General features: G+C 46.9%; 1 protein-coding gene across 2 annotated transcripts; it reads left to right on the top strand.

Moving 5' to 3' along the window:
• Positions 1 to 6,408: 6,408 nt before the first annotated feature.
• On the top strand, positions 6,409 to 12,922 carry LOC310670300 (uncharacterized protein). Of its 2 annotated transcripts, none has more exons than XM_083425438.1 (5): positions 6,409 to 6,824; positions 7,557 to 7,629; positions 8,184 to 8,266; positions 8,523 to 8,649; positions 11,088 to 12,922. In XM_083425438.1, exons 1-5 carry the CDS (start codon positions 6,498 to 6,500, stop codon positions 12,458 to 12,460), a joined length of 1,983 nt encoding a protein of 660 aa, XP_083281564.1. In that variant the 5' UTR covers positions 6,409 to 6,497; the 3' UTR covers positions 12,461 to 12,922. The 2 variants fall into 2 exon arrangements, with proteins under 2 accessions (XP_083281564.1, XP_083281563.1); XM_083425437.1 differs by having other exon boundaries at positions 7,557 to 7,644.
• Positions 12,923 to 20,767: the final 7,845 nt, after the last annotated feature.

Raw genomic sequence — 20,767 nt, 5'->3', positions numbered from 1 at the left:
GGCAGGATGTGAGGAGAAAAGGAAGTAACTTTAATGATCCAGTGCTGAGTTTAAAGACGTCTGGATGTCAGGTCCCAGAATGTAAGTTTCTCAGAAGTCAGGTATGTTGAGGAATTTCCCAGCTCACTTCGCCAGGTCTGCCCCAAATGGTAGACCTGTTGCTGGCTGGTAGTTCTTTTTGTTCACTACAAAAAGGTGTAGCCTTTTCAGGCTTTGCCTTCGGGTGGGAAGAGCATTGCGCCCGGGACAGGGAAGTGGGAGTCAAGCAGACACTCAAGGGTTGATCCAGAGAAAGAGCTTTATTGCTACCATCCGGGCTGGCGGAAGGAGCAAGCGTGATGACTCACAAGCTTAGCACAAGTTTTACAGCCATTTGCACAGAGCATATATCCCCTCCAGTTCCCTCCCCTTTCTCCCCCTCCTCAGGAGCCCTGCCGCATGATGAGTTTTCCTGAGCATGAACAGAAAGCTCCTCTCTTCGGACTCCTGGCACCCTTCCCAGGAAAAAGGGGGTTGAGAAGCCAGTGCCTCTGCTTGGCATTGACAGAGCCTATTCATTAGCTTTGAAGCTTTTTGTGCTGCTAAAAATAATGTTTTGCTTATGCAGCAGCATCTTGTGAGAAAAGCTGAAGCTGTGGATTTTAGAAGAGAGAAAGGGGAATTTTGGGGCCTAGCTACAGTTTTTGAGGCCTAGAGTGATTTCACAGACAGGATTTGGGTATCCTGTCCCTTCAAAGGGAGTGAAATGTAAATCTGCTTGCTCCCTTAATTTCCCCACCACCCTAAGGAGATACAAGGCCACATATGGTCAAATCTCCTCACAGTAATAAAAATAATTTATTTATTTATTAATAATTTATAATTTATTTATAATTTATTTATATCCCGCCCTCCCCAGCCGAAGCTGGTCTCAGAGTGGCTAACAACAATAAAAGTAACAGAAGATAAAGTAAAGTGTATGCATAAATATGAAGAAGACCTGCAGAAGGGACATGGAAAAGAGCTAAGAGCCTCGGATAGAAGATCACCAGGTTGATGGGCTATATGGAAATGATAGAAAGGACTGACAGAATCCGAGACCAGGGAGAAGAGACGGTGGAAGAAGATTGGAAAAAAATTAAAAATCTATTTAGAGAAATATTGTAAAATTAATGAATGATAGGAAATGTTGGAATGAAATTACATGACTTTAGTAGAAATATTATAAGGAGTTAAGTATAAATAAATTTTAAGGTTTTGATGGTAAGATATTGTTAAAATAAACTAAGATAATTCAAATGACAGAAAGCAGTGAAAAGAGGGAAAGGATTTGCAGATATAGTTAATAACTGGAATACAAAAAAGGGAGGTGTGAGGAGTTCGAGGAAATAAGTTAATGAAAGATAAGGATAAATATTGGATGTGTTTTTAATTGTTTTTGTTTCTTTTTGTGTTTTGATGTATTGTGTTTTTTGGTTTTTTTCTTCTTTTTCTTCTTTTTTGTGCTTTTTTTCTGTAACTTTTAAACTTCGAATAAATATTATTTTTTTAAACAACAACAACAACAATAAAAGTAACACAGCATTCTAAAATCAATTCATTTTAAAATCAATTCAAAATCAAATTAATGGCAGCTATTGGGCTAGAGTTCTGTGAGGATTACCAAAGGAGGGGGTCAGACTGTGCCTTGGCCAGCAACACAACCTTTTGTGAGCAACTTTCTGGGGGCCGCATGCCGATGGTGGGAGGGGCCAAAGGCAAAAGTGACCGAGTGATGGAGGTGACATTTGTACAATAGGCTGAATTTCAGTCAGACACCCACAGACAAGAGGCTTAATCCCACTTCCAGAGCGATACACGCCGTACGTCTGAAGCACATGGCTTCCCCATAGGAATTCTGGGAACTGCAGTTTACCTCTCATGGAGCTACCGCTCCCAGTGCCCTGAAGAAACTACAGTTCCCAGGATTCTTTGGGGGGGGGGAGTTGTGCATTTTAAATGCATGGTGTGTATGCAGCTGAAGAACACCACAAAAGAGGCATGGAGCACGACTGGTGAAGGCGTTTGGCCTCCAGGACTGAGGTTCCCCCACCACGACCAGCTGCAATTTCATGCATGATGAATTCATTCAGGACTTTTATGGCTGGTTATGTATGTGGTGCAAAAAAACGGGGGTGGGGACAGAAGGAAACAGCCGATCTGGAGGCGCAGCAACCCCTACTTTACTTGTTCTAACACCTCCCCTAAAGTTCTTACCGTACAAAATTGTTCTCAATGTCAGAGCTGAACGATGGGGGTGGAGACGCTCCTTCAGGTATACAGGACCGAGGCCGTTTAGGGCTTTAAAGGTCAGCACCAACACTTTGAATTGTGCTCGGAAACGTACTGGAGCCAATGAAGATCTTTCAGGACCAGTCTTGGCGGCCACTCCCAGTCACCAGTCTAGCTGCCGCATTCTGGATTAATTGCAGTTTCCCAGTCACCTTCAAAGGTAGCCCCACGTAGAGCGCATTGCAGTAGTCCAAGCGAGAGATAACCAGAGCATGCACCACTCGGGGGAGACAGTCCTGGGCAGGTAGGGTCTCAGCCTGCGTACCAGATGGAGCTGGTAGACAGCCACCCTGGACACAGAATTGACCTGCGCCTATATGGACTGCTGTGAGTCCAAAATGACTCCCAGGCTGCACACCTGGTCCTTCAGGGGCACAGTTACCCCATTCAGAACCAAGGAGTCTTCCACACCAGCCCTCCCCCTGTCCCCCAAAAACAATACTTCTGTCTTGTCAGGATTCAACCTCAATCCATTAGCTGCCATCCATCCTCCAACCTGACATACTAACCACTGCACACCACTGCTGGCTTTAAAAGAGGACTGGAGGAACTCATGGACGGCCAGGCCACCCGTGGCTGCTACTAGTGATGCCTCTGGGTGCTGTGATAGGAATTTTATGGTATTAGATATATGGTAATGTTCATAACTGCACATACATAGATCAACACAGGAAGACCAACCTGGAACCATTTTGATTCCTAAACTGACCAAATCCTTTCTCTGCAAGGTTAAACTGGAAAAGCCTCCCCATTGTCTCTTTCCTCACAAGATATGTCTGTTTGAATAAGGTTTGAGCCTGTGACCTGGCCCAGGAAATAAGTATTTTACCACTACAAAAGAATGGCCAGGCTCCCCAGGAAATCCAATCAAGTAACTTGCCAGACAGGAGATAAACTGTGACAGGAGAAAAACAACATTTAAATTTCTGTGATATAGGTGGGATGTATCTGAGGGGTGGTCTTAGGTTACACCCCTTCTGTGATGTATGCATAATGTTTCTGGGGGTGGTCTTGATCTACAGGATGGGAATTTCAAAAGTCTTTATAAGCCCTTGCACAGCAATTTTGGGGGTCCTTTTCCTCTCCTGTGGGTGAGGGGAGCACCCTGTTGCAACAGATCAATAAAGATCAAGCTTACTAGCTGCTTTGCTTCTCAATATTCTCTGGTTGGCCTGTTATTTTCTCCTACCAATAGGGAACCTATGTAAGGACTCTATATGGGCTCTTGGATACCCCATAAGGGAAAAGGGCATATTTTTATTTACAACAGTGCCAGTCACTGGGAATCTCAAGAGGGTTGGAGTCCAATGCTCTAACCACTGCACAGCACCACACGGGCTCTGTGAAGTCAGCTCCTTGCGTTGGCAGAGAACGAGACTCTTAATCTCAGGGCCGTGGGTTCAAGCCTCATGTCGGCCAAAAAAGATCCCTGCATCGCAATGGGGTTGGGCTAGATGATCCCCAGGGATCCCTTCCAACTCGACAGTTCTATGGCTCTATGTCATAAAGTGTGGGTCATTTCCACGCCTCCCTGAATTGACCCAGTTGATGCTGTTGTTTTAAAAACCTGATGATGCTTTAGACACCCCCCCCCCCCAGTTCTTGCTCCCTAGATAGCTCAGTTGCTTAGAGCGCAGTGCCGATAACAGCAAGGTTGCAGGTTCGATCCCCATCTGGGGCAGCTGCCTATTCCTGCATTGCAAGGGGGTTGGGCTGGATGATCCTCAGAGTCACTTCCGAGGCCACAATTCCACGACACTACGATTCTATGCGTGGCTTCGGCCTGGCCTACCTCGCAGGCTTGTTGCGAGGATAAAATGGGGAGGGCAGGAGAACCAAGTGTGTGGCATGGGGGTCCTGGGTGGAAAAAGTCCTTGGATATATACCGTATTTTTCGCTCCATAAGACACACCTAGTTTTTAGAGGAGGAAAACAAGAAAAAAAATATTCCGAACGAAACAGTGGATGTATGATTTTTGTGGTTCATACTGTGATTTGATGGTGAGTTTGGGGTAGCCCAATGCAAAAATCCTGAGAATTCATGGGGGATCTGTGCTTTGTAACCACATTTTTGTGCCATTGCGGCCCCATAAAACTTTGGGTGTGTGGGGGTTTTTTGGTGTAGGCTGTAGCAATGGACATACTATGTGACCTGATGGTGAATTTGGGGTGACCCAATGCAAAAATCCTAAGGATCCATGTGGATCCGTGCTTTGTAACCACGTTTTTGCGTCATTGCGGCCCCACAAAACAGTAGGTGCATGATATTTTTTTGGTTCGGGCTGTAGCCATGGACATGCTATGTGATCTGATGGTGAATTTGGTTCACCTTGCCAACAAAGGTCCGTATAGTTAAAGCTATGGTTTTCCCAGTAGTGATGTATGGAAGTGAGAGCTGGACCATAAATTATTATTACCATAAAGAAGGCTGATCACCGAAGAATTGATGCTTTTGAATTAAGGTGCTGGAGGAGACTCTTGAGAGTCCCATGGACTGCAAGAAGATCCAACTGATCCATTCTTAAGGAATGCTCACTGGAAGGACAGACCCTGAAGCTGAGACTCCAGGACTTTGGCCACCTCATGAGAAGAGAAGACTCCCTGGAAAAGACCCTGATGCTGGGAAAGATGGAGGGCACAAGGAGAAGGGGACGACAGAGGACGAGATGGTTGGACAGTGTTCTCGAAGCTACAAACATGAGTCTGACCAAACTGCGGGAGGCAGTGGAAGACAGGAGTGCCTGGCGTGCTCTGGTCCAGGGGGTCACGAAGAGTCGGACCCGACTAAACGACAACAACAAAAAATGCAAAAATCCTGAGGATCCATGTGGATCCGTGCTTTGTAACCACGTAACAAACAGCCTTGTGGCGGAGCTGTTTCCATGGGCTATGTTCATTTGGGAACCTGAAGTGCGCCTGCAAAGCACCCATCTGCCTTTCCTCCTTGGCGGCTGCTTCGAGAGCAAGCGGTGCAGAGGCTGGGCTTCAAAGGGTTAAAACGAAGCGAGCTCGATTCCTAGAGAAGAAGTGAATTGGGGGGGGGGGAGGGAGGAGGAGGCGTCCTCTGCAGCCAAAGCACCACCTCTCTGAAGTCCCTTTTCCTGCCTGGCTTTTCCACTTGGGAGGGTCATTTCCAAATGCTGCATCTGAAATCCGGTGAGCCCCCCCCCAGCCCGTACCCATTGCACAGGATGCCCCAGGGAGAGGGTCCCACGGGGGGGGGGGGGCTGTTTATCCCATGCCCCCCAAATCAGGGAGCATGGCCAGCAAGGCCAGGAAGCCGCTGGGGGTGCGCTGTGTCTGCATCTCTTGAGACGGCCAATGCATTTCCGGGGGTTGGTCTAGATGACACCAAGGGGACCCTTTCCAGCTCTGCGGTTCAATGAATTGTGCATTGCGCTGCGATTAGAATTAATGCCCCTCCAATAACACACACGTGCGGGCAATTCAGACACCAGCTCCCAAGATGCGCGTGCGGGACTTTTTGATGGCCACCTGCCATGGATGCTTTCATTCAGATCCCTGGGGTTGGACTAGATGACCCCTAGGGTCCCTTCCAACGCCACGATTCTACGCTTCTTAACAGAAGGCACTTAACATGAAAACTGGCGAGCCATCAAACCTAGCGAAGGAAAACCCGGCTGAAAATGAGCAATATATTGTGAATCAGGATGTCTTAAATAAGAATGGAGCAATGTAGAGTCATTGGCCGGCTTCACGGTTTTTCCTGCATCGTGATTTTTGCAAAGCACACACACACACATCATGATTCACGATATATTGCCAGGTCAAAAATTATGAATCACAATATGGACTTGAAAACTGGGTTTGGACGATATATCGATATATCGCCCAGCCCTGATTGAGAGCCATGCTCCTTTAAATAATTGTGGTTGTTTAGTCGTTTAGTTGTGTCCGCCTCTTCGTGACCCCCTGGACCAGAGCAAGCCAGGCACTTCTGTCTTCCACTGCAGCCCACAGTTTGGCCGAACTCATGCTGGTAGCTTCAAGAACACTGTCCTTTAACTAATACAGGGAATCTTTTTACTGACAACATGATAATTCTAACACGGAAAAAATGTCTTGGCTTTGCAGGATTTGCCCTGAGAAATAGACCAAAAAAGGCTGAGGGAAGAGACCACAATTCTATCAAGATTTGGAGCAGTGGGAGATTCTGGGAAAGAGCCATGCAGGAGATCCTGAGCGAGGAGGGTGCCCTCAGCTCAGACGCTCAGCACCAGCGCTTCAGGCGATTCCGCTACCAGGAGGCCAAGGGACCCCGAGAGGTTTGCAGCCGACTCCACCACCTTTGCCGTCAGTGGCTGAAGCCAAAAAGACACAGCAAGGCTCAGATCCTGGATTTAGTGATCCTGGAGCAGCTCCTGGCTGTCCTCCCCCCGGAGATGGAGAACTGGGTCAGGGAATGCGGAGCGGAGACCAGCTCCCAGGCGGTGGCTCTGGCCGAAGGTTTCCTCCTGAGTCGGGCAGAGGAGAAGAAGCAGGAAGAGCAGCAGGTGAGAGCATTTCATCTTGATTATGGATGTGTCCTGCAAGATATGTTGAATTAAAAATGACCATCATCCCTAATAATAATATTTTATTTACACCCCACCCATCTGGCCGGGTCTCCCCAGCCACTCTGGGCGGCTCCCAATAGAATATTAAAAACATGATAAAACATCAAACATTAAAAACTTCCATAAACAGGGCTGCCTTCAGATGTCTTCTAAAAGACACATAGTTGTTTATCTCCTTGACATCTGATGGGAGGACGTTCTACAGGGTGGGCGCCACCACCGAGCAGGCCCTCTGCCTCGTTCCCTGTTACCTCACTTCTTGCAGGGAGGGAACCGCCAGAAGGCCCTCGGAGCTGGACCTCAGTGTCCAGGCTGGACGATGGGGGTGGAGACACTCCTTCAGGTATACTAGGCCGAGGCCATTTAGGGCTTTAAAGGTCAGCACCAACACTTTGAATTGTGCTCGGAAACGTACTGGGAGCCAATGTAGGTCCTGCAGGACCCTGAAGATTGTCTGTATTTTCTGGGGCTGGTGGTGTTTGGAATCTGCAGGGAACCCTTGAGTTTGAAACTCCCAAGGTTTTCGGAATGGAAGGGTTGATTTGAAAAAATCTCTGTTCATTTTCCTACTGGAAATCAGCCGAACAGGAATATCCTTTAGGTTTCTGCCTTTGTCATCCCCTTTTTTAATCCTTCTCCGCATGTGACGTCTTCTTATCCCTATTGCAGTTTTGGGTAAAGGATCCAGCGACAGAAATGAGGACTGATTTCCCTAAAGCAGAGAGGGCTCCGTCCGTCAAAAGTCAGAGGTCACCAGGTACGGATTCAAGGCTTCTATTTCAGTTTGTTTTCTCTCTGCATATTTTTGAAGGAAACCCTTTCATCTTTTGGGGGAAGGCAAACTTGGTTTATTTGCAACCCTTCACACCCCTGATTTCTGGTGAGGATCCAGAGACAGGTTTTCACACGATTGAAATATAAAGAGTATAATCTGCTGGAATACACTCATCATATAGGACCTTTCCTAAATGAGACATGCAGTCGCTCAGTCTCCAAGGTATGCGTGTTTTAATGGGTTCATGGCACATTTGTCTCTCACATTTGAGCCAGTGTGGTGTAGTGGTTAAGAGCGGTGGACTCGTAATCTGGGGAACCGGGTTCGCGTCTCCGCTCCTCCACATGCAGCTGCTGGGTGACCTTGGGCCAGTCACACTTCTCTGAAGTCTCTCAGCCCCACTCACCTCACAGAGTGTTTGTTGTGGGGGAGGAAGGGAAAAGAGAATGTTAGCCGCTTTGAGACTCCTTCGGGTAGTGATAAAGCGGGATATCAAATCCAAACTCTTCTTCTTCTCGCAGGTGACAGAATGAAGCCACACATACCTGCTCAGACATCTCTTCTTTGTGGTGTTGAAGAAGGAGCAGCTGTGAAACCAGATCAGGTAGGAGGATAAATCACTGGGGGAAAGAGGCTGGTACCTTTGCCACCTGCTCCCCTCTCGATCCTAAACAGATCTCTCTCCTCCTCTTAGCTTCTCTCAAAGCTGCCCCTAATGAAGACTTGTGTCTGCCCACCTCCCAAAAAAAACCCCATTTAAATATTGAGAATAATGACCAGCCACTTCACCACAACTAGTATTTTGGTTGCGGCTAGTCGCTAATCTTGCAAGGAGGAAAAACGTTTTCTGTTTCTTTCAGGGTCTGGTATCCTTTGAGGACGTGGCTGTGTGGTTCACAGAAGAGGAGTGGGATCTGCTGGATCCTGACCAGAGAGCTCTGCATAACCAAGTCATGGAGGAGAGCCTTTGGATTCTGCCCTCTCTCGGTGAGGCTCTCTCTTGGATCATAATCTCTGTTTCATAATTCAGAATTTCTTTATATAGTGAAACTCGGTACAGTGGTGCCTCGCAAGACGAAAAGAATCCGTTCTGTGAGTCTCTTCGTCTAGCGGTTTTTTCGTCTTGCGAAGCAAGCCCATTAGCGGATTAGCGCAATTAGCGGTTTAGCGGCTATTAGCGGCTATTAAAGGCTTAAGGGATTAGCGGATTAGCTGCTAAAAGGCTATTAGCAGCTTAGTGCCTTAGAAAAAGGGGGTGGGGAGCGGAAAAAAACCCCCCAGGAATCGCAAGACATTTTCGTCTTGCGAAGCAAGCCCATAGAGAAATTCGTCCTGCGGAGCACCTCCAAAACGGAAAACCCTTTCATCTAGCGGATTTTCCGTCTTGCGAGGCATTCGTCTTGCGGGGCACCACTGTATTCTGATGTAGCTCAGCATCCCTGCCTGTGTGGTAAATGTTGAAAGGACGTTCTCTGAATACACACCCTCCACTTTTGCCATTCTTAGCAATGGCCTGACTGGTTTAAACTGGCCAGGCTTTTTCAGAATGGAAATTTCAGATCTGATATGGCAGTGGAACTAGTATCTCAGCTATTTCCTGGTTGGCTGGAAAGACGACTGATGTCAGAAGATGGAGCAGGTTTCTTGATTGGGCCAAACAGCAAACCATGGCAGAAAAAAGGCTGGGATTTCCTGGTTTCAAGTAAACACAAATGCGAGGTTCTTTTGCCTCTCAAGAAACATTTGATCAGGAGTCAAGTATGCTCTCTTTCAGAGCCTACATCCATTTCCCCCACTTCTCCCCAATAAAAAAGTTATATACGTATATATTTCCCCACATTTGGCTTGAAAGACCCTTGTTTGGCGTTCTCACTAAACCTTTTCCTCACATGCTCGTATGCTGTATCTAACCTCCATTTTGGTTCCATCATACATTGTCAGGTTTCTGTACAGCTTTTTATTTTGGGCCTTGGGGTGGCTTTGTTTATATGTTTCCTATAGGTGGTGTGGAGGGAGGAGCACCAAAAATGGGACTCAGATACTCCCTCCTGCAGATGGGCAGACCAGGTTATGGAACGAGGATCTTCCTCGCTATTGGGTGCCTATTGTGATTTTTTTTGGGGGGGGTGAGGTTTGAGGACCCTTACAGGACTGGGACAGCCAAAATACAGTGGTGCCTCGCAAGACGAAAAGAATCCGTTCCGCGGGTCTTTTCGTCTTGCGGTTTTTTCGTCTTGCGAAGCAAGCCCATTGACGGAGTAGCGCTATTAGCGCTATTGACATTTCAAGGGCTAAAAACGGCTTTTTAACGCTTGGGAGATTAGCGGTTTTGCTGCTAAAATGCTTTTAGCAGCTTAGCGATTCAAAATAAGGGGTTTTGGAGCGGGGAAAAAATTCAATTTTTTTCGTCATTTTTCATCTTGCAAAGCAAGCCCATAGGGAAATTCGTCTTGCGAAGCGCCTCTGCAGACGGAAAACCCTTTCGTCTTGCGGGTTTTCCGTCTTGCGAGGCATTCGTCTTGCGGGGCACCACTGTAGTGCCCTCTTAAGGTTTTTGTATTTGAGTTCCCATCATTCCTGAGCATTGCGATTGTGGCTGGGGCTGAGAGGAATGGGAGTGGTTACCCCTATTTTATGAAAAGGGTTTGGCCTAAAAAAGTCTGGGATGCTCTGCCATTTCCCCCCCATATCTATCCTCCAGTTGTTTCTTTTGCAACTAACAGTTTGGAAGAGATAATAATAATAATATTTTTTTTTATACCCTGCCCATCTGGCTGGGTTTCCCCAGCCACTCTGACCGACTCCCAACAGAATATTAAAAACACAATAAAACATCAGACATTAAAAACTTCCCTAAACAAGGCTGCTTTCAGGTGTCTTCTAAAAGTCAGATAGTTGTTTATTTCCTTGACATCTGATGGGAGGGTGTTCCACAGGGTGGGCGCCACCACCGAGAAGGCCCTCTTTCTGGTTCCCTGTAACCTCACTTCTCGCAGTGAGGGAACCGCCAGAAGGCCCTCGGAGCTGGACCTCAGTGTCTGGGCAGAACGATGGGGGTATACCGGGCTGAGGCCGTTTAGGTCTTTCAGGGTCAGCACGAACACTTTGAATTGTACTCAGAAACATACTGGAAACCAGTGTAGATGATGCATGGTTCTTCCATTTACCTGTACAACAACCTTGTGAAGTTGGCCGAGCTGAGTGTGATTAGTCCCAGATCACCCCATGAATTTCCTATCTGAGCTAGAAGCTGAACTCAACAGCCTATATAGCACAGCAGCTGGAATTAATCTGTGGTCAGGCCTGCCTCCCATCTAAATCCTTCCAGCTCTTCCTTGATCACAAGTGTTGAAGCTGCTCAGTGATTTGAGACTATGTTTTCCCCTCAGGCTCTTATCTGCTTACTCTCTCTCTCTTCTTTGCAGAAGGTGACGAATGGGAAACCCAGAATAAGGGAGATCTACTTGGGAAAGAGACATCGGAAAGGGAGGGACGTGAAGGGAAGAGGAGAAATAAATCGTCCGCTTCTCGGGGATGTGACTACCGTGAAATTGCAGCCCGAGAAGAAACGGACGAGAGAAAGGAAACAGGGATACCCTGTGTGAACAGGGGAAGTCTCCGTTCCAAAAGGGGACGTAAACCCAGCGTCAAAACCTACCCAAGGGAGAATTCTTACGCGCACTCGGAGTGCGGAATGAGCATCATTCGTGTCGCTTCCCATCAAGGAATTCACGGCACGGAGAAGCCCTATATTTGCGCCGAGTGTGGGAAAAGCTTCCCTTACACTTCTGGCCTTATTTCTCACCAAAGGATTCACACAGGTGAGAAGCCGTACCGGTGCTTGGAATGCGGAAAGACCTTCAGCCAGAAGAAACACCTTAGCAACCACCGGGCGATTCACACGGAGGAAAAACCGCACCGGTGCCCGGAGTGCGGGCGGAGCTTCAACTGCCGCTACAATCTGATTCGGCACCAGAGGATCCACACCGGGGAGAAACCGTATCAGTGCCCGGATTGTGGGAGGGGCTTCCGGCACAGCTCCACCCTCTCTTCCCACCAGAGACTTCACACCGGGGAGAAACCGTATCCGTGCCCCGAGTGCGGGAAGCGCTTCAGGGACCGCTCTCACCTGTATTCCCACCAGAAGATTCACACGGGAGAGAAACCGTACGCCTGTCCGGAATGCGGGAAGCAGTTCTACCAGAAGAAGCACCTCCGTAAGCATCAGGCGATTCACACAGAGGTGAAGCCGCACAGGTGCGCGGAGTGCGGAAAGGGCTTCCGCTGCCGTTTCAAGCTAACCCGCCACCAAAGGACCCACACGGGGGAGAAGGAGTATCGGTGCTTTGAGTGCGGAAAGAGCTTCAAAACCAGCGCCGCCCTTTGTTCCCACGAAAGGATCCACACAGGGGAGAAGCCGTTTCAGTGCCCCGAGTGCGGGAAGGCCTTCCGAGCAAAGTCCCACCTGTACTCCCACAAAAGGATTCACACGGGAGAGAAGCCCTACCCGTGTCTGGAATGTGGAAAGGCCTTCCGGCGGCAGGAGCACCTTGCCAACCACCAAGCGTTGATTCACACGGCGAACAAGCCCTATAAGTGCCTGGAGTGCGGAAAGAGCTTCAGCCAGGCTATTTACCTCACGTACCATCAGAGCATTCACACGGGGGATAAATCGTATCCGTGCTTGGAGTGCGGGAAGAGCTTCTACAGCCAGAAAAGCCTCAGTTCTCATCAAAGAGCTCACAAAAGGGACCGCAAGAAGATCAAACCTCTCCATTCTGAAGGAAATCAGCCCTGAGTGCTCACTGGAAGGACAGATCCTGAAGCTGAGGCTCCAAGACTTTGGCCACCTCATGAGAAGAGAAGACTCCCTGGAAAAGACCCTGATGTTGGGAAAGATGGAGGGCACAAGGAGAAGGGGACGACAGAGGACGAGATGGTGGGACAGTGTTCTCGAAGCTACCAGCATGGGTTTGACCAAACTGCGGGAGGCAATGGAAGACAGGAGTGCCTGGCGTGCTCTGGTCCATGGGGTCACAAAGAGTCGGACATGACTAAACAACAACAAATAAAAAAACGGGGGAGTGGGGGAGAGAATTTGAGTAGAAACACAAACTTCCGTTGTCGTAAAGCGGGGAGCAGTATTTATTCTTGATGTATTTTTTAAAAGGTTCAATGGTAATGCACACAGGGGGAAGCTGTGCTCCCGGAAAGGAACAAATTCTCGTGAAAGTGAATTCTTTAATTTGCCCTAAGTAAAGCAAGAATCATAGAATCATAGAGTTGGAAGAGACCACAAGGGCCATCGAGTCCAACCCCCTGCCAAGCAGGAAACACCATCAGAGCACTCCTGACATATGGTTGTCAAGCCTCTGCTTAAAGACCTCCAAAGAAGGAGACTCCACCACACTCCTTGGCAGCAAATTCCACTGTCGAACAGCTCTTACTGTCAGGAAGTTCTTCCTAATGTTTAGGTGGAATCTTCTTTCTTGTAGTTTGGATCCATTGCTCCGTGTCCGCTTCTCTGGAGCAGCAGAAAACAACCTTTCTCCCTCCTCTATGTGACATCCTTTTATATATTTGAACATGGCTATCATATCACCCCTTAACCTCCTCTTCTCCAGGCTAAACATGCCCAGCTCCCTTAGCCGTTCCTCATAAGGCATCGTTTCCAGGCTTTTGACCATTTTGGTTGCCCTCCTCTGGACACGTTCCAGTTTGTCAGTGTCCTTCTTGAACTGTGGTGCCCAGAACTGGACACAGTACTCCAGGTGAGGTCTGACCAGAGCAGAATACAGTGGCACTATTACTTCCCTTGATCTAGATGCTATACTCCTATTGATGCAGCCCAGAATTGCATTGGCTTTTTTAGCTGCCGCGTCACACTGTTGGCTCATGTCAAGTTTGTGGTCAACCAAGACTCCTAGATCCTTTTCACATGTACTGCTCTCAAGCCAGGTGTCACCCATCTTGTATTTGTGCCTCTCATTTTTTTTGCCCAAGTGCAATACTTTACATTTCTCCCTGTTAAAATTCATCTTGTTTGTTTTGGCCCAGTTCTCTAATCTGTCAAGGTCATTTTGAAGTGTGATCCTGTCCTCTGGGGTGTTAGCCACCCCTCCCAGTTTGGTGTCATCTGCAAATTTGATCAGGATGCCCTTGAGTCCATCATCCAAGTCGTTGATAAAGATGTTGAATAAGACCGGGCCCAAGACAGAACCCTGTGGCACCCCACTAGTCACTCTTCTCCAGGATGAAGAGGAACCATTGATGAGCACCCTTTGGGTCCGGTCAGTCAGCCAGTTACAAATCCATTGAGTGGTAGCAGAGTCAAGACCGCATTTTACCAGCTTCTTTACAAGAATATCATGGGGCACCTTGTCAAATGCCTTGCTGAAATCAAGGTAGACTACATCCAATGCATTCCCTTCATCTACCAGGCTTGTAATTCTGTCAAAAAATGAGATCAGGTTCGTCTGACATGACTTATTTTTCAGAAATCCATGCTGACTATTGGTGATCACAGCATTCCTTTCTAGGTGCTCACAGATTGTTTGCTTAATGATCTGCTCCAGAATCTTCCCTGGTATTGATGTCAGACTGACTGGGCGGTAATTATTTGGGTCCTCTCTTTTCCCCTTTTTGAAAATAGGGACAACATTTGCCCTCCTCCAGTCTGCTGGGACTTCGCCTGTTCTCCAGGAATTCTCAAAGATGATTGCCAGTGGTTCTGAGATCACATCTGCCAGTTCTTTTAATACTCTTGGATGCAGTTCATCTGGCCCTGGAGACTTGAATACATCTAAACTAGCCAAGTATTCTTGTACTATCTCCTTAGTTATTCTGGGCTGTGTTTTCTCTGCTGAATCATTTGCTCCAAATTCTTCAGGTCGGGCATTGTTTTCTTTATCGGAGAAGACTGAGGCAAAGAAGGCATTGAGGAGTTCAGCCCTTTCTGTGTCCCCTGTTTGCATTTCACCATCTTCTCCTCTGAGTGACCCCACTGTTTCTTTGTTCTTCCTTTTGCTACGAACATACCCATAAAAGCCTTTTTTGTTGCTTTTAACCTCTCTAGCAAGCCTGAGTTCATTTTGTGCTTTAGCTTTTCTGACTTTGTGTCTACACGTGCTGGCTATTTGTTTGAATTCCTCTTTGGTGGTTTCCCCCCTTTTCCATTTTTTGTACACATCCTTTTTTAATCTTAACTCAGTTAAAAGTTCTTTAGATAGCCACCCTGGCTTCCTTAGGCACCTTCCATGTTTCCGTCTCATTGGTATTGCCTGAAGTTGTGCTTTTACTATCTCCCTCTTAACAAACTCCCAGCCATCATGAACTCCCTTTCCTTTTAGTATTACTGTCCATGGGATCTCACCCAGCACTTCCCTAAGTTTTATGAAGTCGGCTTTCTTAAAGTCAAGAAATTGAGTCCTAGTATGCTTGGCTGCTCCTTTCCGTTGTATAGTAAACTTCAGAAGAGCATGATCACTTGCGCCTAATGATCCTTCCACTTCTACCCCATTAACCAGGTCATCGACATTGGTTAGGACCAGATCTAAAATGGCTGTTCCTCTTGTTGCTTCTCCCACTTTCTGGACAATGAAGTTGTCTGCAAGGCCAGTGAGGAATCTGTTTGACCTTATGCTCTTGGCTGAGTTTGACATCCAACAAATATCTGGGTAATTGAAGTCCCCCATTACCACTATCTCCCTTCCTTTTGCATGCTTGGCCATCTGTTCCAGGAAGGCATCATCTATGTCCTCCGTTTGGCTTGGGGATCTATAGTAAACTCCCACAATGAGGTCACTGTTATTCTTCTCTCCCTTAATTTTGACCCAAATGCTCCCACTTTGGCTTTGAGGTTCTAAATCTTGGATCTCTTCACAGGTATATACATCCCTGACATATAACGCCACTCCTCCTCCTTTCTTGTCTGGTCTGTTACTCTGAAATAGATTGTATCCCTCCATTTTTACATTCCAATCGTGGGACTTATCCCACCAGGTTTCAGTGATGCCTATTATGTCATATTTAGTTTGCTGTACCAAGAGCTCAAGCTCATCTTGTTTATTTCCCATGCTTTGTGCATTAGTGTACAGACATTGAAGTCCATTAGTCATTCCCCCGTGTCTCTTATTTAAGGATTTTTTCCTCCCACCACTAGGTCTGCTTGCTGTTTGCTCCATTTGGTCTATGACATTTGGATGATCATCTTCATCAATTGATAGACTCCTACCTTCAGGAGCACTGTCTCCCTCCCCCACATTAGTCAGTTTAAAGCCCTCCTGATGAGGTTTCTGAGTTTTTTGGCAAAAACATTCCTCCCAACCGTTGTGAGGTGCAGCCCATCGCTTGCCAGAAGTCCATCTTCAAGAAACTGCAGTCCGTGATCTAAGAATCCAAACCGTTCCTGTTTACACCATTTGCAAAGCCAGCTGTTTACTTCCACTATTTTCCCCTCTCTCCCTGGGCCACGTCGTTCAACTGGGAGGACAGATGAGATGACGATTTGTGCATTTAATTGCTTCAATTTCCTGCCCAGAGCCTCGTAGTCTCTTTTGATCTTCTGGAGGCTATTGCTTGCAGTGTCATTGGTTCCCACATGAACCAAGAGGAAGGGGTATTTGTCAGTGGGTTTTATGATTCCTGGCAGTCGTTCAGTTACATCTTGGATCTTAGCCCCGGGGAGACAGCACACTTCCCGAGACATCTTGTCAGGCCCACAGATCACTGCTTCTGTTCCCCTCAGTAGGGAATCCCCTATCACCACTACACGCCTCCTCTTAGGTTTGGTCGGGGTTCTTCCGTGAGCGGTCCGTTCCAAGGTCGCCTGCACATTCCCTGAGGACTGACTTTGCTGCTCATCTTCATATACCTGATCGACTGTAATGAGGGAGAGATCCTCAAATGGAGTCTGCTCTTCGTCTTCCATGCTAGGGGAGAGGACCTCAAAGCGATTGTGTATTTCTAAACAATCAGAGCGAACCCTGGGCCTCCTACTTCTTTGAGTCACGTTTCTCCACATATCGGGCTCCTGTGTTGGTGAACTAGCCTCCTTCCCAGGGGAGTCTCCTGTCTCCTCCTTGGTGGAGATGGTGTGCTCTGCTGCTTACAAGAAGAGCTCCAGCTCTCTAATTCTTTGGAGTGTAGCTACACGTTCCTCCAGTTGCTGGACTTTGTCTTTTAGGAGGGCAATCAACATGCAATTGCTGCATGTAAAGCTGCCTGCAACCTTTGGCAAGATGGCAAGCATTGCGCAGGAACTGCAGGCGACTGCAGCTGTTCCCTCCCCCTCCATCTGGAGAACGTGTCGTTGGGCGTGGCTACAGCGGTCCTGCATCATAAAAAGTGTGAAGACAGGACTAATAACTCCCCCCCAAAAAACCTAGGTCTCCCTCAACAAACGTTTGAGACTAGCTCCCCTAAATCTAAAAGACGGATCAAACTGCGCGCGCCACTAGGCGCGCGCCGCTGGCCTGCAAAGTCTGATAAGCTCCTCCCACAGCTAATCACCTGCCTCAAGAGAAACCCTGCCCCCTCTGACCTTTGCACAGGGAAAGTAGCTAATCAGCCACAAAGAATCACACACACAAGAAAACCCTTTTGGCTCCTTCTTCAGCCGCTGGCCTGCAAGGTCTGATAGGGTAGGGAACAAACAGAATGCTAGAGGGTCAAGATCCCATTTGCGAATATTTATTTCCCATTTATCAGCGGAAGAGGTGAACGCCGTTTACCTTCCCGCCGGAGTGGTACCTATTTATCTACTTGCACTTTGACGTGCTTTCGAAGTGCTAGGTTGGCAGGAGCAGGGACCAAGCAACGGGAGCTCACCTCGTCGCGGGGATTCGAAATGCCAACCTTCTGATCGGCAAGTCCTAGGCTCTGTGGTTTAACCCACAGCGCCACCTGAGTAGGGTCCTGCAAAACCACTATTCTGAATGGCGCTTTCTCAAAAGGAGGAGGCACTCAGAATGAATTTCTGAAACCAAGGTGACCTGAAAAGGTTTGATAAAAGATTAGACAAGTGTGACCAACCGTGCTCTACTTATTTTTTATTTATTAAAAAAGACAAACCCTTTTATCTGGCCACAATGCGCATGTACATGTCAAGAAGGGAGGGAAAACATTGTCGTTACAAAAGGAATTACTCCATCACATTAGAGGAGGGCAACCAAAATGGTCAAAGGCCTGGAAACGATGCCTTATGAGGAACGGCTAAGGGAGCTGGGCATGTTTAGCCTGGAGAAGAGGAGGTTAAGGGGTGATATGATAGCCATGTTCAAATATATAAAAGGATGTCACATAGAGGAGGGAGAAAGGTTGTTTTCTGCTGCTCCAGAGAAGCGGACACGGAGCAATGGATCCAAACTACAAGAAAGAAGATTCCACCTAAACATTAGGAAGAACTTCCTGACAGTAAGAGCTGTTCGACAGTGGAATTTGCTGCCAAGGAGTGTGGTGGAGTCTCCTTCTTTGGAGGTCTTTAAGCAGAGGCTTGACAACCATATGTCAGGAGTGCTCTGATGGTGTTTCCTGCTTGGCAGGGGGTTGGACTCGATGGCCCTTGTGGTCTCTTCCAACTCTATGATTCTATAATATTTGGTGGACAAAGGTATTCTAAGAATCCACGGGGTGGGGGGCTGGGGAGGGAAGTCCTAAGATTCGGAAGAATCTTGTATTAATTTTAACAGTTGTAAGAATTTTATTTGTGTGAATGAATTTGTAAAACCAAATAAAACTTTTGCAAAGCTGGCTATTGGCAGAGAAACCTCTTGCGAATACTCTCGACTTCTTCATTCCTACAGCAAATGGATTCTCCAGTGTGAAAACAGGAGCGAAACGGTGGCATAGTTTTGTTCCATATTGCAAGTACTTAAGGGGGGGAAAGTTTTATTATAAATATACAAAACACACGTCACAAAATGCACAATATATACACGTAACAGATAATATTCTTCACTGATAAAATGTGTTTCATCAATGGGAGTTACCAAATTAATCTGCATTTATACCATCTTGTTTTTGCTTTACATAGAAGTTAATATATGCAAGGTAACTCATTAATCCAATGTGCGGTCAGATCACTTTGATATCCATATTACATTGCAGTATGATACAATAATGGCTTTCCACATTGCTCAGAGATTTCTTTCTTTTGCCTGCCTTCGCATAAATGAGCGAATCCTGTTAACATTACATCCAAAACTTCATAAATCCATTCCTTTTGTGGAGGAATGCAGGAGAGCCTCCATTTGGCAGCTAAAACTATTCCCACTGTGTGTTTAAATAAAAGATTTACTGCTCATTCCAAAGGGCCCCTTCTTATCGTCAATTTATTTCAGCCACTTACATACCACTTAACATCATAGTCTCTAAGTGGTGTGCAGTGTAGTTGAGAATATACAAGAAAACTAAAATCAGAATAGCTTACTTAAACACCAGCTTTTTAAGGTCATCACTGAGCACCGGAAGCTCAACAAAACTGATCTCAGACCCTATTTTCCAGGGACAGTCCAGGATTTGCAGAAGCCGCCCCAGTTTCTGATTTGATCCTAGAATGTCCCGCTTTTCCTTGGGAAATCTCTATTTTCATCCGAGAAATGTTGGAGGGTATGGAGTTATGCGACCCCCGAGCCAAGGAGATAAGTAACTATACAACCTTTAGAAGGCAGCCCTGTATAGGGAAGTTTTTTTAAAAAGGTTTTATGTTTTTATATATATTGGAAGCAGCTCAGTGGCGGCAAATTAAGGACATCCCTATTTTCATTGGAGAGATGTTGGAGGGTATGTGATTTTAATTGGGAGTTCCACGCAATTGGGCCTGCCACGTAGCTCCTGATGGAGATGAACCACAACATCATGAGGGATCGTAACAATGACTGCTTTGAAGACCTCCTTGATCGGGCCGGGATATAAGGAATCAGGCAGTCCTAAGAATATACAGTGGTGCCTCGCAAGACGAAAAGAATCCGTTCCGCGAGTCTTTTCGTCTTGCGGTTTTTTCGTCTTGCGAAGCAAGCCCATTAGAGGATTAGTGCTATTAGCAGTTTAAGGGCTATTAACGGCTATTAAAGGCTTAAGGGATTAGTGGATTAGCTGCTAAAAGGCAATTAGCAGCTTAGCGCTTTAGAAAAAGGGGTTGGGGAGCGGAAAAAACCCTCAAAAATCGCAAGACATTTTCGTCTTGCAAAGCAAGCCCATAGGGAAATTCGTCTTGCGAAGTGCATCTGAAAACGGAAAACCCTTTCGTCTTGCGGGTTTTCCGTCTTGCGAGGCATTCGTCTTGCGGGGCACCACTGTACTGGGCCCAGGTTCTTAATACAAGAACCTTTAGCTTTTCCCAGCGGGCAACCAGCGCAAGCTTTTAAACACCAGAGTTACGTGCTAGCAATAGTCTGTCCCCCGCCACTGAGACAACCAAGTAAAATATATACAGTCGCACCTTGGAAGTAGAACGCATATCTGTTCCGGAAGTCTGTTCAACTTCCAAAACATTCGAAAACCAAAACAAAATTTCCGATTGGCTGCAGGAAGCTCCATCGGACATCCAGCTTCCAAAATAGTTCGCAAATTGGAACACTCACTTCCTGGTGTGCAGTGTCCGGGAGCCAAAACTTTCGAGAACTAAGCTGTTCGAAAACCAAGGTACGACTGTATTGCAGATACGGAACTGCCAGTATTTTCGTTCATCTGAGCTATAACGTCCCCACAGGAATAGGCGATTTTATTTTCCCACCATATACGCATGGCGTTTGCATCATTTTCAACAAACGGTGATAATATCGTGACTTCTGCGGTGCGAGGTACCAGCAATACAAAACATTGTAAACACTTACTTTGGGCGGTGTGCAACGTTAGTCCTGCTCAAGAGTAGACCCACTGGAGATATGATTGGGTTCATTAATTTCGGAGGGTTTACTCTGAGTAGGGCTTAGTTGAATGCAACTCTTTGAGATTAACAGAGAGATGTTTGGCCCATTGCCAGTATAAATATGTATATTTCCAATGAGGAGACTGAAGACACGTCTCACATAGAAGGGCATCTCTGGAAGATATTTCCTGCCTATAACGTCACTACCAGTCAATGAAGACAATATTGAGCTAGACA

This window comes from Podarcis tiliguerta, assembly GCF_965153285.1.
Source record: "Podarcis tiliguerta genome assembly, chromosome: 2".
Taxonomy (NCBI): domain Eukaryota; kingdom Metazoa; phylum Chordata; class Lepidosauria; order Squamata; family Lacertidae; genus Podarcis; species Podarcis tiliguerta.
Note: the sequence above shows the minus strand (reverse complement) of the source record. Positions and strands in the feature narration are given on the sequence as shown.

Coding starts and splice junctions, on each gene's coding strand:
- LOC310670300 (XM_083425437.1), top strand. CDS start 6,498: ATGCAGGAGATCCTGAGCGAGGAGGGTGCCCTCAGCTCAGACGCTCAG. Junction 6,825..7,556: donor AGAAGCAGGAAGAGCAGCAG/GTGAGAGCATTT, acceptor TCCCTATTGCAG/TTTTGGGTAAAGGATCCAGC. Junction 8,267..8,522: donor CAGCTGTGAAACCAGATCAG/GTAGGAGGATAA, acceptor TGTTTCTTTCAG/GGTCTGGTATCCTTTGAGGA.